Source organism: Sus scrofa, chromosome 7 (assembly GCF_054392235.1).
Source record: "Sus scrofa isolate SSC_HxYL_T2T_F1_AM1 chromosome 7, Sscrofa_HxYL_maternal_Yorkshire_Landrace_v2.0, whole genome shotgun sequence".
NCBI lineage: Eukaryota > Metazoa > Chordata > Mammalia > Artiodactyla > Suidae > Sus > Sus scrofa.
Window position 1 is genome coordinate 11,373,291 of NC_139389.1, and position 24,168 is coordinate 11,397,458.

At 47.3% G+C, this 24,168-nt stretch overlaps 1 protein-coding gene across 9 annotated transcripts in view; it reads left to right on the top strand.

Annotated features, from left to right (window-relative positions):
* The first annotated feature begins 18,344 nt into the window (after positions 1–18,344).
* Positions 18,345–24,168, top strand: part of JARID2 (jumonji and AT-rich interaction domain containing 2) — a 243,130-nt gene continuing 237,306 nt past the window's right edge. For 3 of the 9 annotated variants that reach the window (XM_084967451.1, XM_021100206.2, XM_084967454.1), the window contains exons 1-2: positions 18,345–18,480; positions 19,241–19,448. Coding sequence is in view for 2 of the 9 variants with exons in the window: in XM_021100206.2 (XP_020955865.1) it covers positions 19,404–19,448 (45 nt within the window). In the remaining 7 variants the exon portion in view is untranslated. Of the gene's footprint in view, positions 18,481–18,935; positions 19,449–21,656; positions 21,759–21,892; positions 22,229–24,168 lie in introns of those variants that run through there. The other 6 variants (XM_021100207.2, XM_021100204.2, XM_021100211.2 and 3 more) reach the window with 3 other exon arrangements.

Genomic DNA, 24,168 nt, shown 5'->3' on the forward strand with positions numbered 1-24,168 from the left:
AAGCCAAAAAAGAAAAAAGGAAAAAGTTAAGGCCAAAGTGAGAATGGAGAGAAGTGGACAGGTTTGAAGGGTGCTTTATAGAAGGAAGAGTCAGTCAACTGATTGCAGTTTGGGCCAGGAGGAGTTTGGAAAGAGGAGTCAAAAATGACATCAGGGGTGTCCCAACTGTGGGGCAATGGGTTAAGGATCTGGAGTTGCTGCAGCTGTGGTGTAGGTCTCAGCTCCAGGCCGGATTCAATCCCTGGCCCAGGGAACTTCCATATGCCTCGGGGGCAGCTGAAAAAGAAAAAAAAAAAAAAGACAACAGAGCTTCTCCCCCACCCCTTTTTTTTTTTTTGGCTTTTAAGGGCCACATGTGTGGCATATGGAGGTTCCCAGGCTAGGGGTGGAATTGGAGCTGCACCTGCCAGCCACAGCCAGAGCCACAGCAAAGTGGGATCCGAGCCATGTCTGTGACCTACGCTGCAGCTCACAGCAACGCCAGATCCTTAACCCACTGATCGAGGCCAGGGATCAAACCCACATCCTAATGGATATTCAGTTGTGCTGGCTGTGCCACCACGGGAATTCCCAGCATTCCTCCTTGATTTCAGAGCAGCTGCCCCCCTACTTCCATGAAATCCCAATTTAATAGAGTTATTCTTTTTTTTTTTTTTTCTTTTTAGGGCCTCACCTGAGGCATATGGAGATTCCCAGGGTAGGGGTGGAATTGGAGCTACAACTGCCGGCCTACACCACAGCCACAGCAATGCCGGATCCTTAACCCACTGAGTGAGTCCAGGGATCAGACCCGCATCCTCATGGTTCCTAGCCAGATTCATTTCGGCTGCACCAGGACGGGAACTCCTTTTATTTTTGCCCTTCAACAAAGCTTCACCCCTGCTAAGGAAGTCGTTCAGGTAGGGTTAGCTTAACTCCACGAAATTCAAGGTAAACGTCTTGTGCTTAATGAGGTCAGTCAGGGACACTGCCTCCAAGGGTGTCAAAGAGGCAGCATGGCTGGTGGATTGAAAGGGTTTGGAGGAGACAGAGCAGTCAGCTGGCCTCCCTCCAAACTGCTTCTTCTCTGGCCCTTGTGGAGAGGAGCCAGGGTCAGCCATTCTGTCTCTCCTTCACCCCACACCACGGACTTTCTCCACTTCAGCGATCAGGAGAATCAGGCTGACCCATTTTCTCCCTGACAGGTAGCCCCAGCCACCAGCTAGGGCAGGGCTCTGAAATAAGTGAGGTAAGTGAAACCTTAGCTACTGTCCCCAGAGAGCAAGAGCTGTTTAGAAAGCTTTTGCTGGAGTTTCCGTTGTGGCACAGTGGAAACAAATCCAGCTAGCATCCATGAGGATGCATGTACGATCCCTGGCCTCACTTCGTGGGTTGAGGATCCAGCGTTGCCATGAGCTGTGGTGTAGGTTGCAGAGGAGGCTCGGATCCCATGTGGCTGTGGCTGTGGCCAGCAGCTGAAGCTGCAATTCAACCCCTAGCCTGGGAACTAACTTCCATAAGCCTTGGGTGTGGCCCTAAAAAGCCAAAAAAAAAAGAAAGAAAAAAAAGGGAAGTTCTAGGAAGCTGAGCCAGGAAGGTCTATGATGACAGACCTAGGATTCTTGCCCAACAGGTCCATCAGGAAGCTCTGATTCTTGAAGTAAGGACTCCAGAGAAAAACAGAGGTCTAGCCAACCAGGTAAAGTCCCCAAGCCTCCCTTCACCTGCCCCTGTGCTGACAAGAACCTCCTCACCTTGGCACCTGGCACTGAAAATCTGGAGCAACTCAATTGTCTATTGATCCCTTAGGTTCTTGAGTCATTTTGGGCCGCAGAGAAAGATGTGCCTCGATCTTGGGCAAGATATAAAACTAGGCTTTTTTTTTTTTTTTCTTTTTCTCTCTAAACACCGAAACTAAGTTTTAAGGGAAGAAGAAACAACTATAGAAACCAAACAAAGCAACTCAAGAGAGCAAACAACTGTCCAAAACTGAAACAATTGTCTTTCCCCCACCCCCAGTTTCCCCTCCAAAAACCGGTTTCCCCTCTGAACTTCCCTATTTCTCTCAACAGTCACAGCCTTCTCTGAGCTGCTCGAGCTCAAAAAATTCAAAGGCTGATCCTTTCCGGTCCCTCATCCCACGTCACCACTGGCACCGAGTTTTATCTGTTCTTCCACTCAAAAGCTTTGTGACAGTCCCACCGTCCTGCTCCCTCCACCCCCAGAGTCTGGCCTTTGACCCTTCACCCCTCCGAGTGCCCTGCTAGCACGTTTCCACCTTTTAGTCTCCCATCAGCATGTTGTCTTCAAACTGCCATCCTGGCCACGTCCCACACCCACACCTTCTGAATAAGCCATGATCGCAGGCCTGCCCATCTCTCCAGACTCACCTCTGGTCACTTGCGCGTGTCCACCTTTGCCCAAAGCCAACCAATCTGTAGTTTCTGTACTGACCCGATCCCTGTCGCGTCGGGGCCTCGGCACCTGCTGTTCCTCTGTCTGCTTCTGTACCTGCCTAACTCCACCTCGTCCTCTGGTGTCCCTTCCTCTGGGAAGCCTTCCCTGATAGCCCAGGCTGGAAATGTCCAGCTCTTCTACCGTAGTGTTCCTGGCACTGCATTCGGGGACCCTGTCTCCCATTGCTAGACTGTGAGCTCCTTCCAGGAGAGCGTCTCTCCTCCCTCAAGACCCAGAGAAAGCACCCCATAAAGGGGGCTGAACCCCTGAGCCAACTCCAAGAGCCCCTTCTGAATGTTCTTTGCTTCTCTCTTTCCCCGCCTCCAATGCCTTTGGCAAAATCTCTCAGTCTACCCTGGGTGCCCTGCCCTCAAAAACAAAAGAAAGCACACACTTAAGGGAAAAATTCTTAGTGAAGCTGGCATTCATGGCTCTCTAGGCACCGCTTCCTCTCCATTCTCCACCCCAACCGTCTCCGCATTTCCCAGGCACCTGTGTCTCAGGGCTATTCCCCTGAGGCTCCTGGAATATGTACAGATCTTGCTCCAGGCCACCCAGTCCCCTTTGTTCCAGCCCTCCTCACCCTTTCCCCATTGTTCTGGGCCAGCCCAAAGCTCTCTTGGGTTTTGAAATCCCTGCTCAACCTCCACCCCTTCTAGGAAGTCTTCTCTACCCACTGGATCACACACTCTCTCTCCCTCTCTTCTGAATCCTATGGCCTCGATTGATCTAATCTAGATCTTTATTCGTACTTACCCCTAAGCCACCTTGTGCTCTTATTTAACTTTTCTTCAGGGTATATTTTTGTTCCAACTAGATTCGAGGGCAAAGATGCTTTCTTTTCTTTTTCTTTCTTTCCTTCCTTCCTTCTTTCTTCCTTCTTTCCTTCCTTCCTTTCTTTCTTTTTCTTTCTTTCTTTCTTTCTTTTCTTCACTCACAGAGTACAGAAGTTCCAGGGCCAGGAATCAAACCTGAGCCATAGCAGTAACCTGGAACCACTAGGCCACCAGGGAGTTCCTCAAGGGTCATTTCTTACACAACTTTTTATTCCCTTAAATATCAATTATCAGGCACACTACAGGTCCTTAGCTATATATTTGACAAACAGTGGGAAAATTAAAAAATCATGGAAATAGGAGTTCCCATCGTGGCGCAGTGGTTAACGAATCCGACTAGGAACCATGAGGTTGCAGGTTCAATCCCTGGCCTCGCTCAGTGGGTTAAGGATCCGGTGTTGCTGTGAGCTGTGCTGTAGGTCACAGACGCCGCTCAGATCCCACATTGCTGTGGCTCTGGCGTAGGGCGGCAGCTGCGGCTCTGTTTGGACCCCTAGCCTGGGAACCTCCATATGCCAAGGGAGCGGCCCTAGAAAAGGCAAAAAGACAAAAAAAAAAAAAAAAAAAAAAAATCATGGAAATAGACAATCCAGCAAGAACTATGTTAAACATTTATCCTTAGCCTACAGCCAGGAGTTAGGAAGGAGGAAGAAAAGAGGGTCCTACCTTCTCGGGGATTTACATCTTAATGAAGGGAGTTGAGACACTGAGACAATCTCAATAAATGCCTATTAACACAAGTGATTTTTTTTTTTTTTTTTTTGGGCTGCCTTGACGATATGGAGTTTCTGGGCCAGGGATCAGCTCTGAGCCACAATTGCAACCTATGCTGCAGCTGCAGCAACGCGGGATCCTTAATCCACTGTGCTGGAGCGGGGGGATTCAACCTGCTTCTAAGAGGCCGCTGATCCTATTGTGCCATAGCAGGAACTCCAAGTGATTTTTTTTTTTCTTAAACTCCTGTTGTAAAGAGTCATCTATGCAGAGATTTACTAGGTAATTTGGGAAAATAAAATCAAGAGAGGAGCTATCAGGACAAACTTCCAAGTCCCAGCAGATTCTGCTACTGCTGGCCTGAGAGCATCTATAGAGAATCACTAGACAGGACCATACAGGAATCTAATCGTGGGGATTATTTTTTTCTGTGGATACTTTTCCCTCTTGTGCGTATCTTTCCTTTCAGATAGACTGCAATCTCCCACAGGACAGGGACTACTTTATCGCTGCTATTCTTTTTCTGCTTTTTTTAGGGCTGCACCTGCAGCATATGGAAGTTCCCAGGCTAGGGGTCCAAGTGGAGCTGCAGCTGCCGGCCTGCGCCACAGCCACAGCCACAACACAGGATCTGAGCCGCATCTGCAACCGACACCGCAGCTCATGGCAACGCTGGATCCTTAACCCACTGAGCAGGGCCAGGTGTCGAACCCGCATGCTCATGGATACTAGTTAGGTTCTTAACCCGCTGAGCTACAATGGGAACTTATCGTTACTTTTCTAACCTCCTCAAATCCTAGCACCGTTAGACACAGAGTGTAAGTTAATACATCTGTGAAAGCTGGAAAGAAAGAAAATTGGATCCTCACAGCACAAATAAAGGCAAAAAAAATATTTGCATTCTCTCAAGTCTTGGTCAAATTAAAGGAAGTAAATAGGACCAGAATTCATGCGGGTGCCTTCCAAGTCAGCGTGTTCTCAACAGCCCTGAATTCTTCTCGAATTAAAAGGATCATCCACAAGATCTACCCCTCATGACTCAGTCCACTCATTCATTCCCCCCCAACCCCGCAACAATCTACGACAGTTTAAACATGACTGAGCAGTGCTCTGCAGGATTGATCACATTTGCGACAGGAGAAGCAATCCGTTTGGCAGGGAAAAATGATATTACAGGGCCCAAAGGTGAGTCATTGGTCCTAATGACTTGGAAATAAATTTGAATTCACATTGAGCAGGCTGTATAAATATCCACTGTATAACTGAATGCCTGGTGCTTTTGTGGGGCACACAGGTTGGGAGGAGTGGGGGCAAGGGGAGGAGACAGCATTGCTGTCAGCTGCCCCTCTCAGCTGGAGCTATTCCCACTTCTCCTCAAGCTGGATGACAGGAGGTTAAAGGAGTTGCTGAATCAGGGACAGTCAGAAAAGGGCAAATCACAGCCTATTCACCTTGGATTTTGAAAGGTGCGCCACTCCCATGATACTCTTTGGCAGCTGGTTTGAAAATCACCTTTGGGTCAATCAATACTAAGACTTATGTATTTGGCTAAGACTGGCAAGAATTGGAAGAATTTCTCCGGGGGTCCTGGAAAGGTAACTCTGAGGAAGAAAGGCTCCTCAGAAACAAATCTGACTAGGAATCATGAGGTTGCAGGTTCAATCTCTGGCCTTGCTCAGTGGATTAATGATCCGGTGTTGCTGTGAGCTGTGGTATAGGTCACAGACAGGGCTCGGATCTGGTGTCGCTGTGGCTGTGGTGTAGGCTGGTAGCTGCAGCTGCAGCTCTGATTCAGCCCCTAGCCTGAATATGCCACGGGTGTGGCCCTAAAAAGCAAGCAAAAAAAAAAAAAAAAAAAAAAAAAACCTATCATAATTATCAACACTTCCTTATTTTTTGTTTCCTTAGGCCTTGCTAGAAGTCTGATTTGCTAATCTGCCACTTAAATGATTAATTATTAGAGATTAGCAAATCAGACATCTAGCAAGACCTAAGGAAACAAAAACAAAAAAAAATACTTAACATATGATAACCTATTAATGACTAATAACATTTAAAAAATTCTCTAATAGAACTTTCTTTTATATATATTTATATTTATATATATATATATTTTTTGTCTTTCTGTTTTTTCTAGGGCCACACCCACAGCATGTGGAGGTTCCCAGGTTAGGGCTCTAATTGGAGCTGTAGCCACCAGTCTACACCAGAGCCACAGCAATGGCAGATCCGAGCCGCATCTTCAACCTACACCACAGCTCATGGCAACACTGGATCCTTAACTCACTGAGCGGAGGCCAAGGATCGAACCGGCAACCTCATGGTTCCTAATTGGATTCATTAACCACTGAGCCATGACGGGAACTCCAAGATCCCTAAATCTTAGTGTGCTTTATCCCAATGGGAGAAATTTTCTTTTTAAGAATGATATTCCAGTGGTAGAACTCTCTGTTGGCCAATTAACTACTTAAAAGAGCAGCAAATGATCTGTGGTCAAACTTGACCTTAGATTTGAGAAAGGAGATATTTCAAGTGCCTCTCTTCACCCAGATAGTGATTTGGGTTGTGGATAAATAACAAGAGCCAGTTACTTTTGAGGATGCAAAGGCTATTATGCTGGGCTTTCAAAATTATTGCCAACTATTATAAAAATTGAAATTGTACTTGAATAATACTCTGCTACAGTATAAGCCCATCTACTAAACCAGCAAAATCAAATACTTTGGCTGCTTCTTTTTAAAAAAATTTGGGGAAGAAAATAAAATGTTTTAGGTAGAAAAAGACATTCAATGTCTTTGATACTCATCTTTCACTCTTCTTTAGGGAAAAAAAAACCCTCAGATAGACAAGTGATGGTGCTAGATCTTGGGATAAAACAGGGAACTAGGATGAAAGCTGGAGGAGACAAGGTAGTCTTAAAAGGGATCCCCTTGTCCCAGCTGTGGAAATTGGACCCATCCCTGGGCCACAATACTAAAAATTGAGAAGCTTGCCCCCCTTCCCCCAACCCTGCCCTGACCCCCACACTCATGTTCTCCAGAAAGTCGAAAGTCTTTGGATCAAGTTGGCCATGGCTAAGAGATCAAGTGCTGGGAATGCCATCTATTCAGTATCACCTCGTCTTGCAAATTCATGTCACAGGGGAAGTGGGTGCCCCAAGAGACCCACACACTCTATTCCCCATTACTAGAAAAACAACTCAGTCTCAGGCCTTTTTGGCCACTGGTCAGTTTCATTTGAAAGGCTAAATTTACAAGACAACTGTATTAGTTCACTGGAGCTGAGGTAACAAAGCACAGAGACTGGCTGGCTTATAAAGAACAGAAATTTGGAGTTCCCGTCATGGCTCAGTGGTTAACCAATCTGACTAGGAACCGTGAGGTTGCGGGTTCCATCCCTGGCCTTGCTCAGTGGGTTAACGATCCGGCGTTGCCTTGAGCTGTGGTTGTAGGTTGCAGACACGGCTCAGATCTCGAGTTGCTGTGGCTGTGGTGTAGGCCAGCAGCTACAGCTCTGATGAGACCCCTAGCCTGGGAACCTCCATATGCCACAGAAGCGGCCCTAGAAATGGCAAAAGTACAACAAAAACAAACAAATAAACAAAAAAAACCCCAGAAATTTATGTCCTTGCATCTCTGGAAGCTAGAAGTCTAAGTACAAGGCATCCACCAGCTTATTTTCTTCTGAAGCCTCTCTCCTTGGCTTGTAGATGGCTGTCTTCTTTCTTCCTGTGTCTGCACATGGTCTTTCCTCTTGGAGTGTCTGTGTCCAAATTTCCTCTTATCAGGACACCAGCCCTATTGGATTAGGGCCCGCTGTAATGACCTCATTTTAACTTAATTACCTCCCTAAAGATCCTATCTCCCAATACAGACACATTCTGTGATACTGATGTTTAGAACTTCAACATTGTAATTTTTGTTGGGGGCACAATTCAGTCCATGACAGCAGCAGACAAATACCATTTGTCAGATAAATATGTCCACACTGGTCTCGAGATTTAGACTCACTTTATGAAATGTCTGGGCGTGTTATGTTACTCAAGTAACGTGAAATGTTTCATTTTGTCCTCTCCTTTCATAAGAGAAGTGCTGGCTGGGAAGGAAAATGGAGATCCCTTAAGTGCCACTTGTCAATCAGTTTCACTTCCTCAATAATTGCAACTCCTTGGTGGGAGTTGACCTCTTTGAAAGAGCACTCCAGATGCAGAGAATTATTTGTGAGCAAAATGATCGTTGGCATGGTGCCAAATTCCATTCATTTATTTCAGAGACCTTTACCTACCATGTGGAGATGCTTTGCTAGGTGCTTTGTAAGTAGGTAAATGGAGACAGTAAAGAATGTGATTCTGACTGTGTCTGAGACCTGGAAAAGTTTGGGACAGCTGCAGTCATATTGACATGGCTAAAGAATCTCCAAGGATCTGTTCTAGAGTAACTTTGGCAAATCTAGCCTCCTTCCTCCTGGTTTCTCCTGCCCTCTAGGTTGAGAGACTCCCATGGGACACATTTTGGGTCTTAAGTTGCTTGGGAGATACAGATTCACCTACCAGTTGAGCCCCTTGTCTCATGTTTAGTGCCTTAAGCATAAGCTGTGATCTATCTTCTCTCTATCTATTCATAATTTAATGTTTGTTCTTGACCATGCCCATGACATGTGGAAGTTCCTAGACCAGAGATGTAACCTGATCCACAGCAGTGACCTGAGCTGCTGAAGTGACAATGCCAGGTCCTTAACCTGCTGCACACAGGAGAGCGCCTGATCTTTTCATCGGTTTTCAACAAGCATGAACTGTGCTCACAGTTATATATATATACTTGACAGTATATACACTGTGTATATACTGTCAAGAAGGTACTGTTGTACCTAAAATTTATATTAACCGTGTTGGGTGAAATTGGTATAATCCTAAATTACCCAGATTGGCCTTGATTTGTACAGCATCATAGAATAATAGATTTGGGGAGGTCTTTAGGCCACAGTGTCCTTTTTCATAAATGAAGAAAGTAAGGCCTGGCAAAATGAATTGTCCAAAGTCACAAAAAAGCTGAGACTAAACCCTGAACCTTCAAGATTCCCAGTATAGTCTTGCCTGTAGGCTATACCGAATTAAATATCCACCCTGATTTTATAGTTTTTCTCTTTATATTTGCCTCCAATCATAAAGGCCTAAAACCTTCTAGGTACTGTCCACCGTTTGAGAGCCCTTACCTTCCTTATCTCATGCACATATGGACACGAAAAGACATTATCATTTTGTAGTAATAAAGGCCAGATTCTGGAGTTCCTGCTGTGGCTCAGCAGGTTAAGAACCCAACTAAAATCCATGAGGATGCAGGTTCAATCCCCAGCCTCACTCAGGATCTGGCGTTGCTCTGAGCTGTGGTGTAGGTCACAGATGCCACAGGTGCAGCCCTAAATAGCAAAAAATAAAAATAAAAACAATAAAAATAAAGGCCAGCTTCTTCTTCTTTTTTTTTTTGGTCTTTTTGCCTTTTCTAGGGCCACTCCTGTGGCATATGGAGATTCCCAGGCTAGGGGTTGAATCGGAGCTGCAGCTGCTGGCCTACGCCAGAGCCACAGCAACGCAGGATCCAAGCCGTGTCTGCAACCTACACCACAGCTCACGACAACGCTGGATCCTTAACCCACTGAGCAAGGCCAGGGATCGAACCCTCAACCTCATTGTTCCTAGTAGGATTCGTTAACCACTGGGCCATGACAGGAACTCCTTTTTTTTTTTTTTTTTTTTTTTTTTTTGTCGAAGGCCAGCTTCTGACAATGTGGACCCCCTGCCCTGTCCTGGGTTTTCTCGACTTTACCCCGATTTAGTGTCTCCTCCTTTTTTTCACCCCAGGTGTTGTTCCTGTCTGAGGACTGTTGGGAGCTACTTTGCAAGAGTGATGCAAGGACCCAGAGAGAGGGAGGGCAGAGTAAGGGGAGCATTTTAAGCAGGCACTGGGTCCTCTTTGGATGGATGGATGAATGCATGAACAAATGAAAGCTAGAAAGAGAGAAAAGAAAAAAAAAAAAGGAGAAGAGGCTGAACTTTGGAATTCTTGCTGCTGATCCATGAGTCTTGGGACTGAGGAGGGGTAGACAGGGGATGGTTAAGGAATGGGGCCTCTGCTGCTCAGTGCCAGGGCAGCTCGTGGCCCGCCCTCAATTGAGTGGAGCCTTGAGGTCCCCTAACTTTACATTCAATGTCTTCTCTGATGTTCCTTTTACCAAGGAGAACTCCTAGTACTTTGTGCACATGTTTTGAGGACAGAGTTTGTTTTCTTCAGTTTTCCATCCTTGGTGACTGTTCAACAGATGGTTATTATTTTTTTTTTTTTTTCCCAGTGAATGCTTGACCACAAAGAGGAAAACAAACATCTGGAAATTAATAATCCACTAATTTCTGGTCACAGGATAATTGCTGATGTCCCAATCTCTTCTGTTGTACTATCTATGTCGACGTGTGTAGGATCAGAAAGAAAAATGGCCCTGCATTTCTGTAAAGGTATTGGCAAATCTGGGGTTTTGGAAACCCCAAGGCTTCAGAAAACAGCATAAACTCTGTAGATGCTACAGTTTTGCAGGAGCTAGACACTGCTTTTGTTTAGCAGCACAGGGATTCCTAGGAGCTATGAGCAGAGTGTCTGATATGGAGCTTTCCCAGCATTCAGGGTGTCTGCAGAAACCTCAAGCTGTGGAAGTTGGGGTGAATGAGAGACGGCAGCCCTGGGCTCAGCTGAACTTGCCTAAAATCAAAGGCATCTCTAGGCTCCTGATTGGTGAGAGGATACTTTTCTTCAGCCCTTCCCATTCTGGGCCCCGACGGAATGAAGCGCTAATGATTTCTGCGGTGGGCTGATTGCTCGTTCTTTTTGGCTGCCCAGAATGGTTTTCTCCCACCCCTTCCGATAACAACCTGGGCTCCACCCCCACAGAAACGCGTTTTCTTTGGAGCCAGCTTCCCTGGTGGCTGACCGGAGCAAGAGATGCTGAGATGAATGGAGAGGAAAGGAGAAGGAAGGAGGAAGGGGGGGTGACCTCATTTGTAACCCTGAAACTAGGACCCCAGATTCCCCCGTTAGAGGATGCCAGCCTCTCTGCCCCCCTTTTGTCCTTTAGCCATTTTTGTTTGGGGTTTGTTTAGTTGCCACAGAAGATGTCCTGATTAGTAGAGTTCCTTCCCTCTTTCCCTGTCTTGTAATCTCTCTGCCTCAGTTTCCTCATAGTGATTTTCGTTGATCACTGATAAGATTTTTTTCCCCCTAGAGTACAGTTTTATTATAAACAGTAACTTCTATTCTTACGAACTGCAGGTTTCCCGTCTTGGCTGCTTTACTAGAGTTTCTGAATCAAGGCCAGCTCTCTTTCAATAAATAAGACATAATCTAAGCAGAATAGTAATGATAGTCTAAAAATTTTAGAAAACCCAAAGAACTAGGGACATTCAGTGACTCGTATAAACGAAGTCCACAGTCAACCAGTATGAAATATCATTTTATTGTGTCTGGTTTGTGCTGCGGCATTTAAGTGAAGCTTGACAAATAAGACTGTAAATTCAGGGACAGGAAGCAGTGAATAACAAAAAGAACTAATGTTTCCTTGACATCACTCACTCTGAAGCAGGCTGTTTACTTCTCCGTTTACCTCCTAGTGTGTTTTAAAATACTCTTGCAAATCTCAGCTTGAAATAGCTGTTCTACCTTCTCTCAATTGAAGCCCCCACCTTCTAAGTACACTGGCTCATAGTTATTTATAAACCTGATGTCAGTCAAAGATTATTTTTTTGCATCCCTCCTCCTAACTCCTTTCCCACTACATATGAGGATAGACCTATATAAAATTAGAAACTTCAGGAGTTCCTGTCATGGCTCAGTGATTAACGAATCCAACTAGGAACCACGGGGTTGCGGGTTCCATCCCTGGCCTTGCTCAGTGGGTAAGGGATCCGGCGTTGCCAGCTTGGATCCCGAGTTGCTGAGGTTGTGGTGTAGGCCGGCGGCTACAGCTCTGATTAGACCCCTAGCCTGGGAACCTCCATATGCCTCGGGATTGGCCCAAGAAAATGGCAAAAAGACAAAAAAAAAAAAAATTAGAAACGTCACATAAAGTATTCAGTCACTGAGGTAAGAATTATGGTCAGTCAGCAATCATTTATTTGTTTTTTTAGGGCTGCACCCGCAGCATATGGAAATTCCCTGGGCTAGGGGTCCAATGGGAGCTACAGCTGCCAGCCTACACCATAGCCCAGCAACAGGATCCAAGCTGCAACGCTGGATCTTTAACCCCCTGTGTGAGGCCAGGGATCGAACGTGCATTCTCATGGATGCTAGTTGGATTCGTTCCCTCTGTGCCACAACAGGAACTCCAGCAATCATTTATGAGGATAAATTCAACATACTGGGTGAAACATGTCTCATGGATCCCAGCTCCCTAAAAAAAAGGCTTCTGGGTGTTCCTGTCATGGCTCAGTGGTTAACGAACTCAACTAGTATCCAATGAGGATGTAAGTTCGTTCCCTGGCCTTGCTCAGTGGGTTAAGGATCCAGCGCTGCCATGAGCTGTGGTGTAGGTTGCAGATGCGGCTTGGATCCCCAGTTGCTGTGACTGTGGTGCAGGCTGGAGGCTACAGCTCCGATTTGACCCCTGGCCTGGGAATTTCCATATGCCACAGGTACGGCCCTAAAAAGACAAAAAAAAAAAAAAAAAAAAAAAAAAGTCATAGTCAGAAAACGAGACAACCTGGACCAAAAATAAATTCTTTTTGGCCTCACTGCAGCATGCAGAAGTTTCCAGGGCCAGGGATCCAACTGGAGCCACAGCAGTGATAATGCCAGATTCTTAATCTGCTGAGCCACCCAGGAGCTCCAGAATTTTTTTTTTTCTTCGTTGCTTGCACCTGGGGCCAGGGATTGAATCCAAGACACAGTTTCGACCTATGTCATGGCTGTTGCAATGTTGGATCCTTAACCCACTGTGCCAGGCAGTTGCAGCTCAGATCTGGGGTCGCTGTGGCTGTGTTGTAAGCCTCAGCTGCAGCTCCAGTTCAACCCTAAGCCTGGGAACTTCTATATGCCACAGGTGTGGCCCTAAAAAGAAAAACAAAACAAACAGGGCTGATAATAACCGCCTGAAGTGAGGGATATGTTAATTAGCTTGACTGAAGTAGCCATTTTGAAACGAATATGCATATCCAAACGTCACATTGTATATCTTAAACACACCCAATTAAAAAAATTTTTTTTAATTTTAAATTTTTTGTCTTTTTAGGGCCACCCCCGTGGCATATGGAGATTCCCAGGTTAGGGGTTGAATCAGAGCTGAAGCTGCCAGCCTTCACCGCAGCCACAGTAACACCAGATACAAACCGTGTCTGCAACCTACACCACAACTCACGGGAACACTGGATCCTTAACCCACTGAGCTAGGCCAGGGATCAAATCCGCAACCTTGTGGTTCCTAGTTGGATTTGTTTCCACTGTACCATGATGGGATGATGCCAACTTTTATTTTTAAAAAATGTGGCCAGGAGTTCCCATCATGGTTCAGCAGTTAAGGAACCCAACTAGCATCCATGAGGACTTGGGTTTGGTCCCTGGCCTTGCTTAGTGGGTTAAGGATCCGGTGTTGCCGTGAGCTGTGGTATAGGTCACAGACTCAGCTCAGATCCCGAGTTGCTGTGGCTCTGGCTTAGGCTGGAGGCTACAGCTCTGATTGTACCCCTAGCCTGGGAACCTCCATATGCCCTGTGGCCCTAGAAAAAGACCAAAAAAAAAAAAGTGGCCAAAGAGTTCCTCTGTAGCTTAGCAGGTTAAGGATCTGGGTTGCTGCTATGGCTCAGGTTTGATCCCTTGCCCAGGAACTTCCACATGCCTCTGGTATGGCAAAAAAAAAAAAGTGGCTGAATTAACAGCGGCAGTGAGAATTAAGGAGTGAGGAAGCCCAGGCTAAAGTGGAGAAAGGACTGGAGCTGGGGCCTTAAAGAGTGCACAATACTCTGTTGGAATTGGGTACTATAAGAAGATAAACAGTAGTGTTCCAAAATGGAAGTGGAGATGATAGTCAACAGACTAAATGTATGGTAAAATTCTAAAGAGTCAGGCAGTATAGTTTTTCGTGAAATATTATTCATTGGTAAGCAATTACCAGACTCTTCCAAATTCTAAAAAGTTTCTGGAGTGTTAGGGAGGGTTTGAGAAACAGTCAATATGGTCTCGGACATTAGAAAGCTTATTTTTTATGTGGAGAGGAGATGGGAACATAAGACAAATTTTGAGAATGTAAGCAAGTAAGCATATAACACAAAAGGCAGAAAGATGGGCTGTTAAGGCAGGATTTCTGGCAAAGATGAACCTTGAGTTCTTTTTTTATTTTTCTTTTTAGGGCCACAGCTGTGGCGTATGGAAGTTCCCAGGCTAGGGGCTGAATCAGGGCTACAGCTGCAGGGCTACACCACAGCCACAGCAACACCAGATCCTTAACCCATTGAGTGAGGCCAGCGTTTGAACCCACGTCCTCATGGACAGGGTTCGTTACCACTAGCCACCATGGGAACTCCCAACTCCAAACCTTCTTTCTTTCTTTCTTTTTTTTTTTTTTTTTGGTTTTTAGGGCCACACCAGCGGTATATGGAAGTTCCCAGGCTTCCCAGGGGTTGAACTGGAGCTGGAGCTGCTGGCCTACACCACAGCCACAGCAATGCCAGATTGAACCTGCGTCCTCATGGATGCTAGTCAGATTCGTTAACTACTGAGCCATAACAGGAAATCCAACTTTTTAATTCTTTCCTTGTCATTTCTTATAGGAAATCAAATGGTGGACTAGAATGCGTGATTAAATATGATTGCCTGGAGTTCCCATTGTGGCTCAGTGGTTAATGACCTCAACTAGTATCCATGAGGATGCAAGTTCGTTCCCCGGCCTTGCTCAGTGGGTTAAGGATCCGGAGTTGCCGTGAGCTGTGGTGTAGGTTGCAGATGCGGCTCGGATCCCTCGTTGCTGTGGCTCTGGCGTAGGCCGGTGGCTACAGCTCCGATTGGACCCCTAGCCCCCGGAATCTCCGTGTGCCTGTACACATTTGGACCTAGAATAGTAAGAGCCTGCTCTTATTTGTGTCTGATAATTTGCTACGTCTTTCTCTTCCATCATATTGTCAGTCTTCCTATAGTGGATATTTGATCTAATTAAGAGCACAAAAGTTAAGATTAAGGGAATGATTTTTAGACTCTATGCTATTAGTCATCATTCCCTCCAGCTAACCAGTTCCCAAGTCCTATGGACTTCTGACATGCTCTACTTTCAACTTGTTCTCTGCTTGATCTGCTGGATTCAGATCATAAAAATTTCTCACCTCATTTATGCAATTACATTACAACTGGTCTCCAGTTTCCCCTGCCTCTCTTTTCTTCAATCCTCAACCTCATTTCTCACAATCAGAACGACTTTTCTTTTTTTGCTTTTTAGGGCTGCACCTGCTGCATATGGAAGTTCCCAGGCCAGGGTTCAAATCGGAGGCGCAGCTGTCAGCCTACATCACAGCCACAGGAATATCAGATCTGAACTGTGCCTGCCACCTACACCACAGCTCACGGCAACGCCGGATCCTTAACCCACTGAGCAAGGCCAGCATTGAACCTGCATCCTCAGGGATACCAGTCGGGTTTGTTATCTCTGAGCCACAGTGGAATTCCAAGGTTGTTTTTTTTAAATCTCAGGAATTTTTTTTGGTTGCACCCACTGCATACATAAGTTTCTGGGCCAAGGATTGAACTCACTCCAATGCCAGATCCTTAATCTGATAGGCCACCAGGGAACTCCTCTCTTGATTTTTTTTTTCCATGCTGGAAAGTTGTGGCTTATCTCAAGCTGCTGAACTCCTACTCATCCTTCAAAACTCCTCATTCCTGATCACCTCAGCTATGTATTCCCTTTAACACCTTTTCCATGGTGCAAATACAGCCCTGTTTACAGCTATCATGATTGATTCCAGAGTCTGCCTTTTCTACTCCGTGTTTCTTCACAAAGGACTTTGGCCTCTCTTGCTGTGTCCTCATGGATGAGGCCACTGCTGGCATATAAGTCCTGCGGAAGCCCTGTACCTAGAAATGTGTTCCCCCACCCTGAGACCTGAAGAGGTCAAGATAAGAGCTGGGAGGTGTTAAAATCATCAGCACAGAGAGTGAATCAGATTAATAGAAAATGAAAAAGAGGAGGAAAAAGACAGGAAAGGTAATACACGGTCTTGCCAAGATGGCAGGGAAAGGAAGCTCATCAGGAGACAGCTACTTCCACAACAGGAAAGGCTTTCAACTGCTAAAAGAGCCAATCTATTTCCCTTTTCAGGGAACACAACACTAATGTTATCCAAATCTTTTGGGAAGGAGCAATTCCTTCCTTTCCCTTTCAAGCTGAAACTGGGATGGTTTTTCAAATGTGGTGACCTGGAGTTGGTAGCCCAGCAGGGGAGTTGACAGGCCCAGGACCGGAGCAGTCCAGCCTTAGGGAGTGGCTGAGGGAACCTAGAAGAAACCCACCTTTGTTCTTTAATATTTTGCCTGGGGAAGGACAGATCCGACATTAAACCTCCTGAAAGCTGGTTAAAACCCTAAGAGTGTGGAGAAGTGGAGACTGCCAATATATGGGTCATAATGATCAGAAAGTCTTTTGAAACCACCTCCTTGTAACCTAACCATAAAGTCACTTGGGTGGCCAATAAGGAAAAGTGGAGTCTGTTCTATTGGTCCCCTCCTCAGCAAACAGCATCGGCCAAGTTTTGCCAAAGGAAGGCACAGAAGGTCATTTATTTTTCTGAATGTGAAATGAACCTATGACAAATTGTTTCAATTTAGAAAGCAGATTTTTTAAAAGGTAAAGTAATAATGAAACAATTTTAAAGCAGCATTTTATTTCATTTACCGAAAACTTTCAGTAAAATGGTTCTTAGCTGGGTTAACGTAATTATTATATAATCCACCCCACAATGCTTATTGATCGCTAATTTGCAGATGAGGAAACTGACCAGCTCAGAGAGGCCATCTAGCTTTCGGGAAGGGGCAGGGGTGATCTGAAACCCGGTCTCTCACCTCCAGTTTCTGAGACCTTCTTAGACACTGGGTTCTCTTTTCGAACATTGCTGTAGACAAAACCTCACAACTGTGATACTTTAGAGGTAAGGCGAATCCAAGGAATGAGAACTGAATGTTACGGGGAATGAATGTGAGGGCGCAGTCATCCCACTTTTCATTTCTTTAAAGGACTGCCTGGGAGAGGCTCATTTTAAACACTACTTCTGGAAAACCACGGTGAAAACGAGGAAATTGACAACGCAGAATGGCTAAGAGCGACTTGGCAAAGTTGTTCAGAAAGCAAAGGCCATAAGAGAGACACGAGGGCCTCCGGCTTCGTTTCCAGCAACGATGAGGTCGGCACCACAAGCCAGAGGCAGGTAGAAGGCAGGCTCTCGCCCGGCTGCCGCGGTTGATTCTCCTGATGCTTCCTCGCGGTGAGCACGTCTGTGGGGCTCGGGGTCCGTACGCCACCGGTCTCCCCCTCGTTTTCCTCTCGCTCACAGGCGCAAAAGACGCCGGGACCAGCCGGGACCCAGCGCGATCTCCTCAAAGTCGGGGGGTCTTTCGTAGGAGCCGGCGACGAGGGGCTTCCCTTTTGGCCCCCCTGCCCGCACCCCCGACGTCGACCTCGCGCGCCGGGAGGTGGCCTTTCCGAGCGTGGGGGCGCGTGCGGCCGCGGGGCGCGTGCAGAGGTGACCTCAGGGTCCCCCGAGCCCGACCGCGGCACGCTCCGTGCGAAAACGCGAGGCGGTGTCCTGAGGTGACACCGGCTGCGCCGCCGAGGCAGCAGGCGCCGCCGATCAACTAGTTCGCACCGAGGATTCCTCTTGGTGCGTGGCCCAGTTTTCCTTAGGACGGGCTCCAACCCCTCGCCGCCACCGCCCCCCGCGCCGCCCCGCTCCGAGGCCTTCCCCGGAGACGCCGCGCGTCCCTCCCCCGCCGCTCGGCGCGGGCCGGCGCGCGCGCGCGCGCGCGATTCCTCGATTCCACAGGCGGTTCGCGCCGTGGGTGGGGGCGGGGCGTGCGGGGAGGGGGGCGGCCGCCGCGGGGGGAGGGGGGCCGTGGCCGGGAACCTGGGGGCGGGGGCGGGCCGGCGTGGGGAGTTCCTCGCTCGCGGACCACACGCTCCGCGGGCCAATCCCGAGCCAGCCTCTCGCAGTGTCACACGCGGGACACGTCCAAGCGTTTGTTGGCAGAGCCTGCGATGGGGAGGGGGAGGGGGCGGGGAGGAGGGAGGGGGGTTTGAGTGACAGGCTTGCGGGGCAGGCTGGGAATTGTAGTTCTCAGCTCCCGTGGCCATAGCCATTTTGTAGTCGGGAGACTACAACTTCCAGAAGATCGAGGGGACCATTCTAAGGTGCCCCGGGAATAGGCGGCTCTCCCCGGGGCCGGGCGTTCTGGGGCACTGGCACCCAGCAGCCCGGCTGCAGGTAGACAAGAGGGCAATGGCGGGGGTTAGCGTGCGGCGGCTGTGGGGTGAGCGGCAAGCTGGGGAAAGGGGGTGAGGTGGAGCGACCGAGCGTGCCATGCATTGAGCTAGGGAGCCTCTCTCAATTCCACTCCTAGGCTTGGCGTGGGAGCGATTCTTGAGGGGTAGCCTGGGCAAGGTTCGTCGAGGCCTCTTGGATGTCTGGTCGACCCAGCTGCAGGGGTCCTCGGAGCCCGGCCAGGGGCGGTCGGTGCCGGGGTAGGCGGGCGCCTGGTGGCCCAGCTGTGGGAGTTTTCGGCTGGCCTCCGGCAGGGAATTACCCGAGGAGCCCTAACTTGTATAAAAGCAGAGTCCATTTAAAGTTGGGCTGGATAGCTTCTCTCTCATTGGTTAGGGGGCTTGGAAAAAAGAGACTCGGCGAGCCCTCGCTGTGGTGCTGCCGCCGCCGCCGCCGCTGGAGTTGACTCTTCTGCTCGCACTGCTGCTGCAGCACAAACGTGACTTCCAACATTTTTTATTTATCTTTCCCTTTTCTTTTCCAAGATGTAACTACGGATCAGACACTAAGGACCTTCACGTTTCGCTGATGTAGTTTTTGGAGGAAAAAGGGGGGGGAGTGAAGGGCGTCGGTTTTTTTTGTGTGTGTGTTTCGGGGGAAATTTTCCATTATGAGTGTTTTACTAAAGTGATTTTTTTTTTTTGTTTGCTTCGTTCGTCTTTTGGCTTTTTTTTTTCCTTTCCAATTTCGGATTTATTTCAAGGCGAATCGGGCTTTGGGGGAAGAGGAAGAAAAGTCGGATTACAAGATCAACCACCACCACCACCAACAATAAAAACCACCAGGATATTTTTTTTGCAAATTTCTGACGGCTTTAAATTCATGAAGCAATTGTCCCCTTTTGCAATCAGCATTTGGATCTCAGAATGAGCAAGGAAAGACCCAAGAGGAATATCATTCAGAAGAAATACGTAAGTGCTCCTAACAACACATCCTTTGACTTGTAGTTTTAAGCAATGGCTGTGAATGTCAAGTTTATAGATAATTCTGCAGCTGAAGGGTTTTAAACACAGCGTCCGATAAGGCTGTTTCTTTCTTTTCTGAAAGAAGGCTTTTCAGGCAAAGTCGTGTCTGCCTAGTTTGGATGAAAAAAAAAAAAAAAACAACCCAGATTGGTGTAGCGATACCTCGAGTGAATAAATTGACCTCGAATGACACAACCATAATCTAGTTTTAGATGAAAGGCAAGGGATTTTGGTGGAGCTTGGACGGGGGGGGATTTGGGCTGCGGTAATGTAACTAAACTGCATTCTCGGGCGGATTTGGCCCCATATTGTACTTTGCATGCAAATGAGCCTGTGTTACTATTATTAATGTTATTTGGGAAATCGTGTAACGCGTGTGTGTTGGAAGCTTTTTAAGTTGCAATCGAGGGTCCGATTATGGCGATCTTGTTCCTGTACTGGCAACATCAAATTTAATGTATGTGGTCATTTTGGCTTATTTGGTTCGCAGTGTAAACCAGTTGGGGAATCGTGTTACGGCGAATGCATTTGTTGAGATTGACTTTAATAATGGGACTGGTTTTGTTTAAAAATTCATGGTTTTCAGTTTTAGGGGAAGAAGGCTTAGAATATAGCTAATGTTTTTAAGTAGGTATGTGAATGCATATGTAAGTGACTACAAATAATTTATTCCAATTAACTGGGCTTCTGAAATTGGGTGATTACTCAGATTTAAATGGTTTGGAATAGTTAAATTTGTTTTGTGCATAGTATAGCTACGTTTTGATTGGCATAGGGAGTGTTTTTGTTTTGTGTGTGGTGGCTTTTTTTTAAGTTTGGGGGGGAGGGAGGGGATAGGAGGACCGAGCATTAACCAAATATGCACTCGAGTGATCGGTGATTAGCTACATGCTTTAAATCAAAGAGCCCATTAAAAAAAAAAAAGACAAAATGAACATATATTAGGAATAATACAACGTTATAAGAAAGTTTATTTAACTCGAGTCTACAAATTGGTGTTAATATTTTCCCTTTTTTGAGCAGTGTGATGTGTGTAATGGGAGATGACCTTCGGGGCACTGGTTTTTTTTTAAAAAATAGATTTAATGGAGAAGCTGAATGCCTCTTCTAGAGGGCTGATACTAATCTCGACACGTAAACTTCAGCTATGAAAGAAATGCAAGGTTAAATAATCAAGCCCAACTTAAAAAGAATCTAAGAATTAAAATACATCCGCATTGCAGAGGGCTGGGGAGAATGCAAAAGGACTAGTTTAAACTCGGGCTGCAGAAACTGCATGGAGACAACCTTGCCTGGGAGCGTGGAAGCCTTCCCCGGGCACGTCCGATCCGGTGCAGCCACAAAGCAAACGGGGTAGAACTTGGACCAGAGCCACCCCCCCACCATCCCAGTCCTCGCTAAGTTGGAGAGCGGCATGGGGTGGGATTTTTTTGTTGCCGGTGGTCAGCGGATTGTGTCGAGCCCGGGCGTCCGGACGCTCGCCGCGGCTAGCGGCGGCCGCGGGAGGCAGAGTACGAGTTAACGCTCGGGGAGCGGAGCCCCGTGTTCCCGACGTGCTCCAGCCGGCTGCGGGGGGGAGGGCGAGCGGGGGTCGCGGCGGGCTGGGCCTGGGCCGGGCGCCCGCGCGCGGCCTGTAGGGGGCGGGCTTCGGGCTGGGCTCGGGGCTGGGGGCGGGTGGTGCTGGGCCCGCAGGCCCGCAGGCGGGTGGGTGGGGCGTGGGGGCGGTGCGGCCGGTCGGTCCGGGGAGGGGGCGGCGCGGCGCGCGGGGCGGGGGCGTGGCGGGGAGGGGGCGTGCGGCTCGCGGCCGCGGCGGGCGCCCCCCAGCGCGCGCGCGGCCGAGCATGGCGGCGGCAGTCGGGCCGGCTCCCCGCGGCCCTGCCCGCCGGCTCCAGTGAGGGCCTGTGAGCAACAGGTTAAGCCGGCGAGACGTCAGCTCGCCCCCTCCCCGCCCGCCGGTCCCTCCCCCCGCCTCGCGCCGGCGTCCCCTGCCTCCCTCCGCCCCCCGCGGCTCCGGGTTCCCGGACGCTCCGGCCGCGTTCTGTTGTCATTGTGACGTCACAAAGGGACGGGCCCGGGTGGAACCTTCTCCTCCTCCTCCATGACGTCAAAAGTCGGGCGGGAGGTTCCAGTGCGGCGGGGCTGCGGGGGAGGAGGGAGCGGCACGGAGGCGGGGGCTGCGGCTCGGGAGGAGGAAGAGGAGGTGGAGGATGCGACGGGCCTCATCCTTCCGCCCCGAAACGCCGCGCTTCCCTCCAGGTGAGAGCTGGGAGCCTCTGGTCTCCTAGCGGGTGCCCCCTCCCGCGACTCTGCTCTGATTCCATTTACGGGGTGCGGAGCGGGGTGGAGACGCCTCTTGTGTGCGGAAACGCTTTCGCTTGCTCTGTTTCCAGGTCGGCTGATGTTGTGGCCTTACTCCGGTGGTGGTCGCTTTCTCTCGTCAACCCTTTGAGAATCCGGGAAACTTCATTCCGGGAAGCATGGCTCTGTAGGAGGCCCGTGTTGTGGATTTGGCCACGTTGTCACTTTAAGTCCCGTTTGGGGTGTCTCCGCAGGATGTGGCGGGATGCTTTTCTGGGTGATGCTGCACAGCATCAACTGTTGCTCTTTCTGGACACCTTGAAACACCAGAGTGGCACTTTGCTGTGCCACCTCTCAACCTATTGGGTGTTTTGGGGGCCAGACGAGGGAAGACTCCTTGATACGTGTGCTTGGAAGAGCACTGGACTGTAAGTCTGAGGTGTTCTGGGTTTGGTTCTCGTAAATGAGAGAACAGGCGGTTGGAAATCTGAGGCTATTTACTTTTCTGTAAAATGGAAAAAGTATTATGTGCCTTTGCGTCTTCATCTGAGATCACGTGTTTGAGTTGTGTGTAAAGATGTAAAACAGTATGCTCTTTCTGTGTAAGGTGGAATTATTACTCGAGCTGGTGGAAGGCAGCACATTTCCTACAATTGGTCTCAAAAGCCTTGGATGCCTGCCGAGTTGCTGTTTAGTTTATTGCTTTAGCAAAGCGGAGTTTGGAGGTGGGATTGTAGATGGCAGGCTTTGGGAGAAATGATTGTTATATTTCATATTAAATGACGTCCTTGAGAAACTCATAAATTGCAGTGTAATCCTGTCTTAATTGCTGGGCATGACTCCCACTACAATACCTTAAGTAACTGAAAACATTTGCCTTTCAAAGTCCCAATCCGCTTGGACAATAAAAACAGTTGCATGTTTTGCTCTAGGGGTATTTCATGCCATTTCTGTCACTCCACTGGTTGGTTATTCCTAGGGAGAATAACAGATATGATACCCAGGCTTCAAAACCATTTGATCTCTGATGCCTTATATCAGGTATGAGTTTGAAATAAAAAGCTCTGCCACATGAAGGTATGATTCATGCAGTTAGCACGAAAACAAATTACCAGTTTTGATTTCTAGGACAGCTCAAGCAGAATTTGTATCACTAGGCTGTAAATTTTCAGTATCAGTTTTCTGTTTTAAAAGTTCAATATAATTGAAAACGGGAAAAGTTTGTGTTATAAGATTCAAAAGCAGGATTTACTATAATTACATAAAATTGTAAGGAAAGAAAATGAGAACTATGCCAAAATGAAGTGGTAGGACTTATGCCCCTTCCACCCCTATTTTACACCCAGTTGTATTATTTTACAGTTCTGGGGACGAAAAATACTTGTACACCTTATTTAATTGCTACTTTTTTCCCCCTTTTCTTTTCTAAGGTGTTCACAGAGCTTCCTTTTTGCCTGTCTCTTGTGGGGAAAAAGTCTAGGACAGAGACCATTTAGCAACTATCATTGTCTGTAGAGATTATGGAAATAACACTGTCAAGTTGAGAGCCCAAAGTGTGTCATTGAAATTTAAAAAGAAAAGTAATTATGTTGAAAAATAATACAATTTGAGTTACTATTACCTGGGTAATTTTTACTTTACTGTTGGCAAATATCTGACTTTTGTGTCTCCTATAGCCATTGGTCCAAAGAGCTAGGCAGAATTATTTGGCGCTTAGATGGTGTAATGACTGTTTCCTCTGTCACAGTAGGTCAGACCAATTCCTGTAGCTGCGCTGAGGGCTCTTGACTCACTTCCAAGTGCCTTGAAAAGAACTCCAGTGTTAATATATATCCTGATCCAAATGTTATTTAAACTTTTCTCCTTCAGAAAGAGAAAATCTTTTGGGAGTATGTAACTGATGTTTCTTAGATTCAGAATAGAACCCTTTTCTTCCTTTCAGAGGTGACATGGGACAGTCATATTAAGCCTAGTACAAAACACTTGGTAGGGGCTAAGCTGGACTTAAAAAAAAAATTTAATGGTAGTTTTATCAGTATATTAATATCAGTATATTAAAAAAACATTTTAATATGCAAGCAACACTTAAGTAGTTAAGATAATTTACATTCTTTTTTTCATCTTATGTCTTTGAAATCTGGTGTATTTTTTTTTTTTACCCTGACAGGGCAACTCAGTTTGGACAAGTCCTCTCAAAAGTTTAAGACCTGCTTATGGCTAGCAACTCTGCTATTGGACAGAGCAGATCTATGTAAGCAGAGGTTTATCTAATATGGTATGGTGTCTGCATTGGTGAAAAACCTCAAGTTCTGTAAAATCACACACTAAATTACAGGGCTGGTGGAAAAGTAAGGATGAATTACGTCAC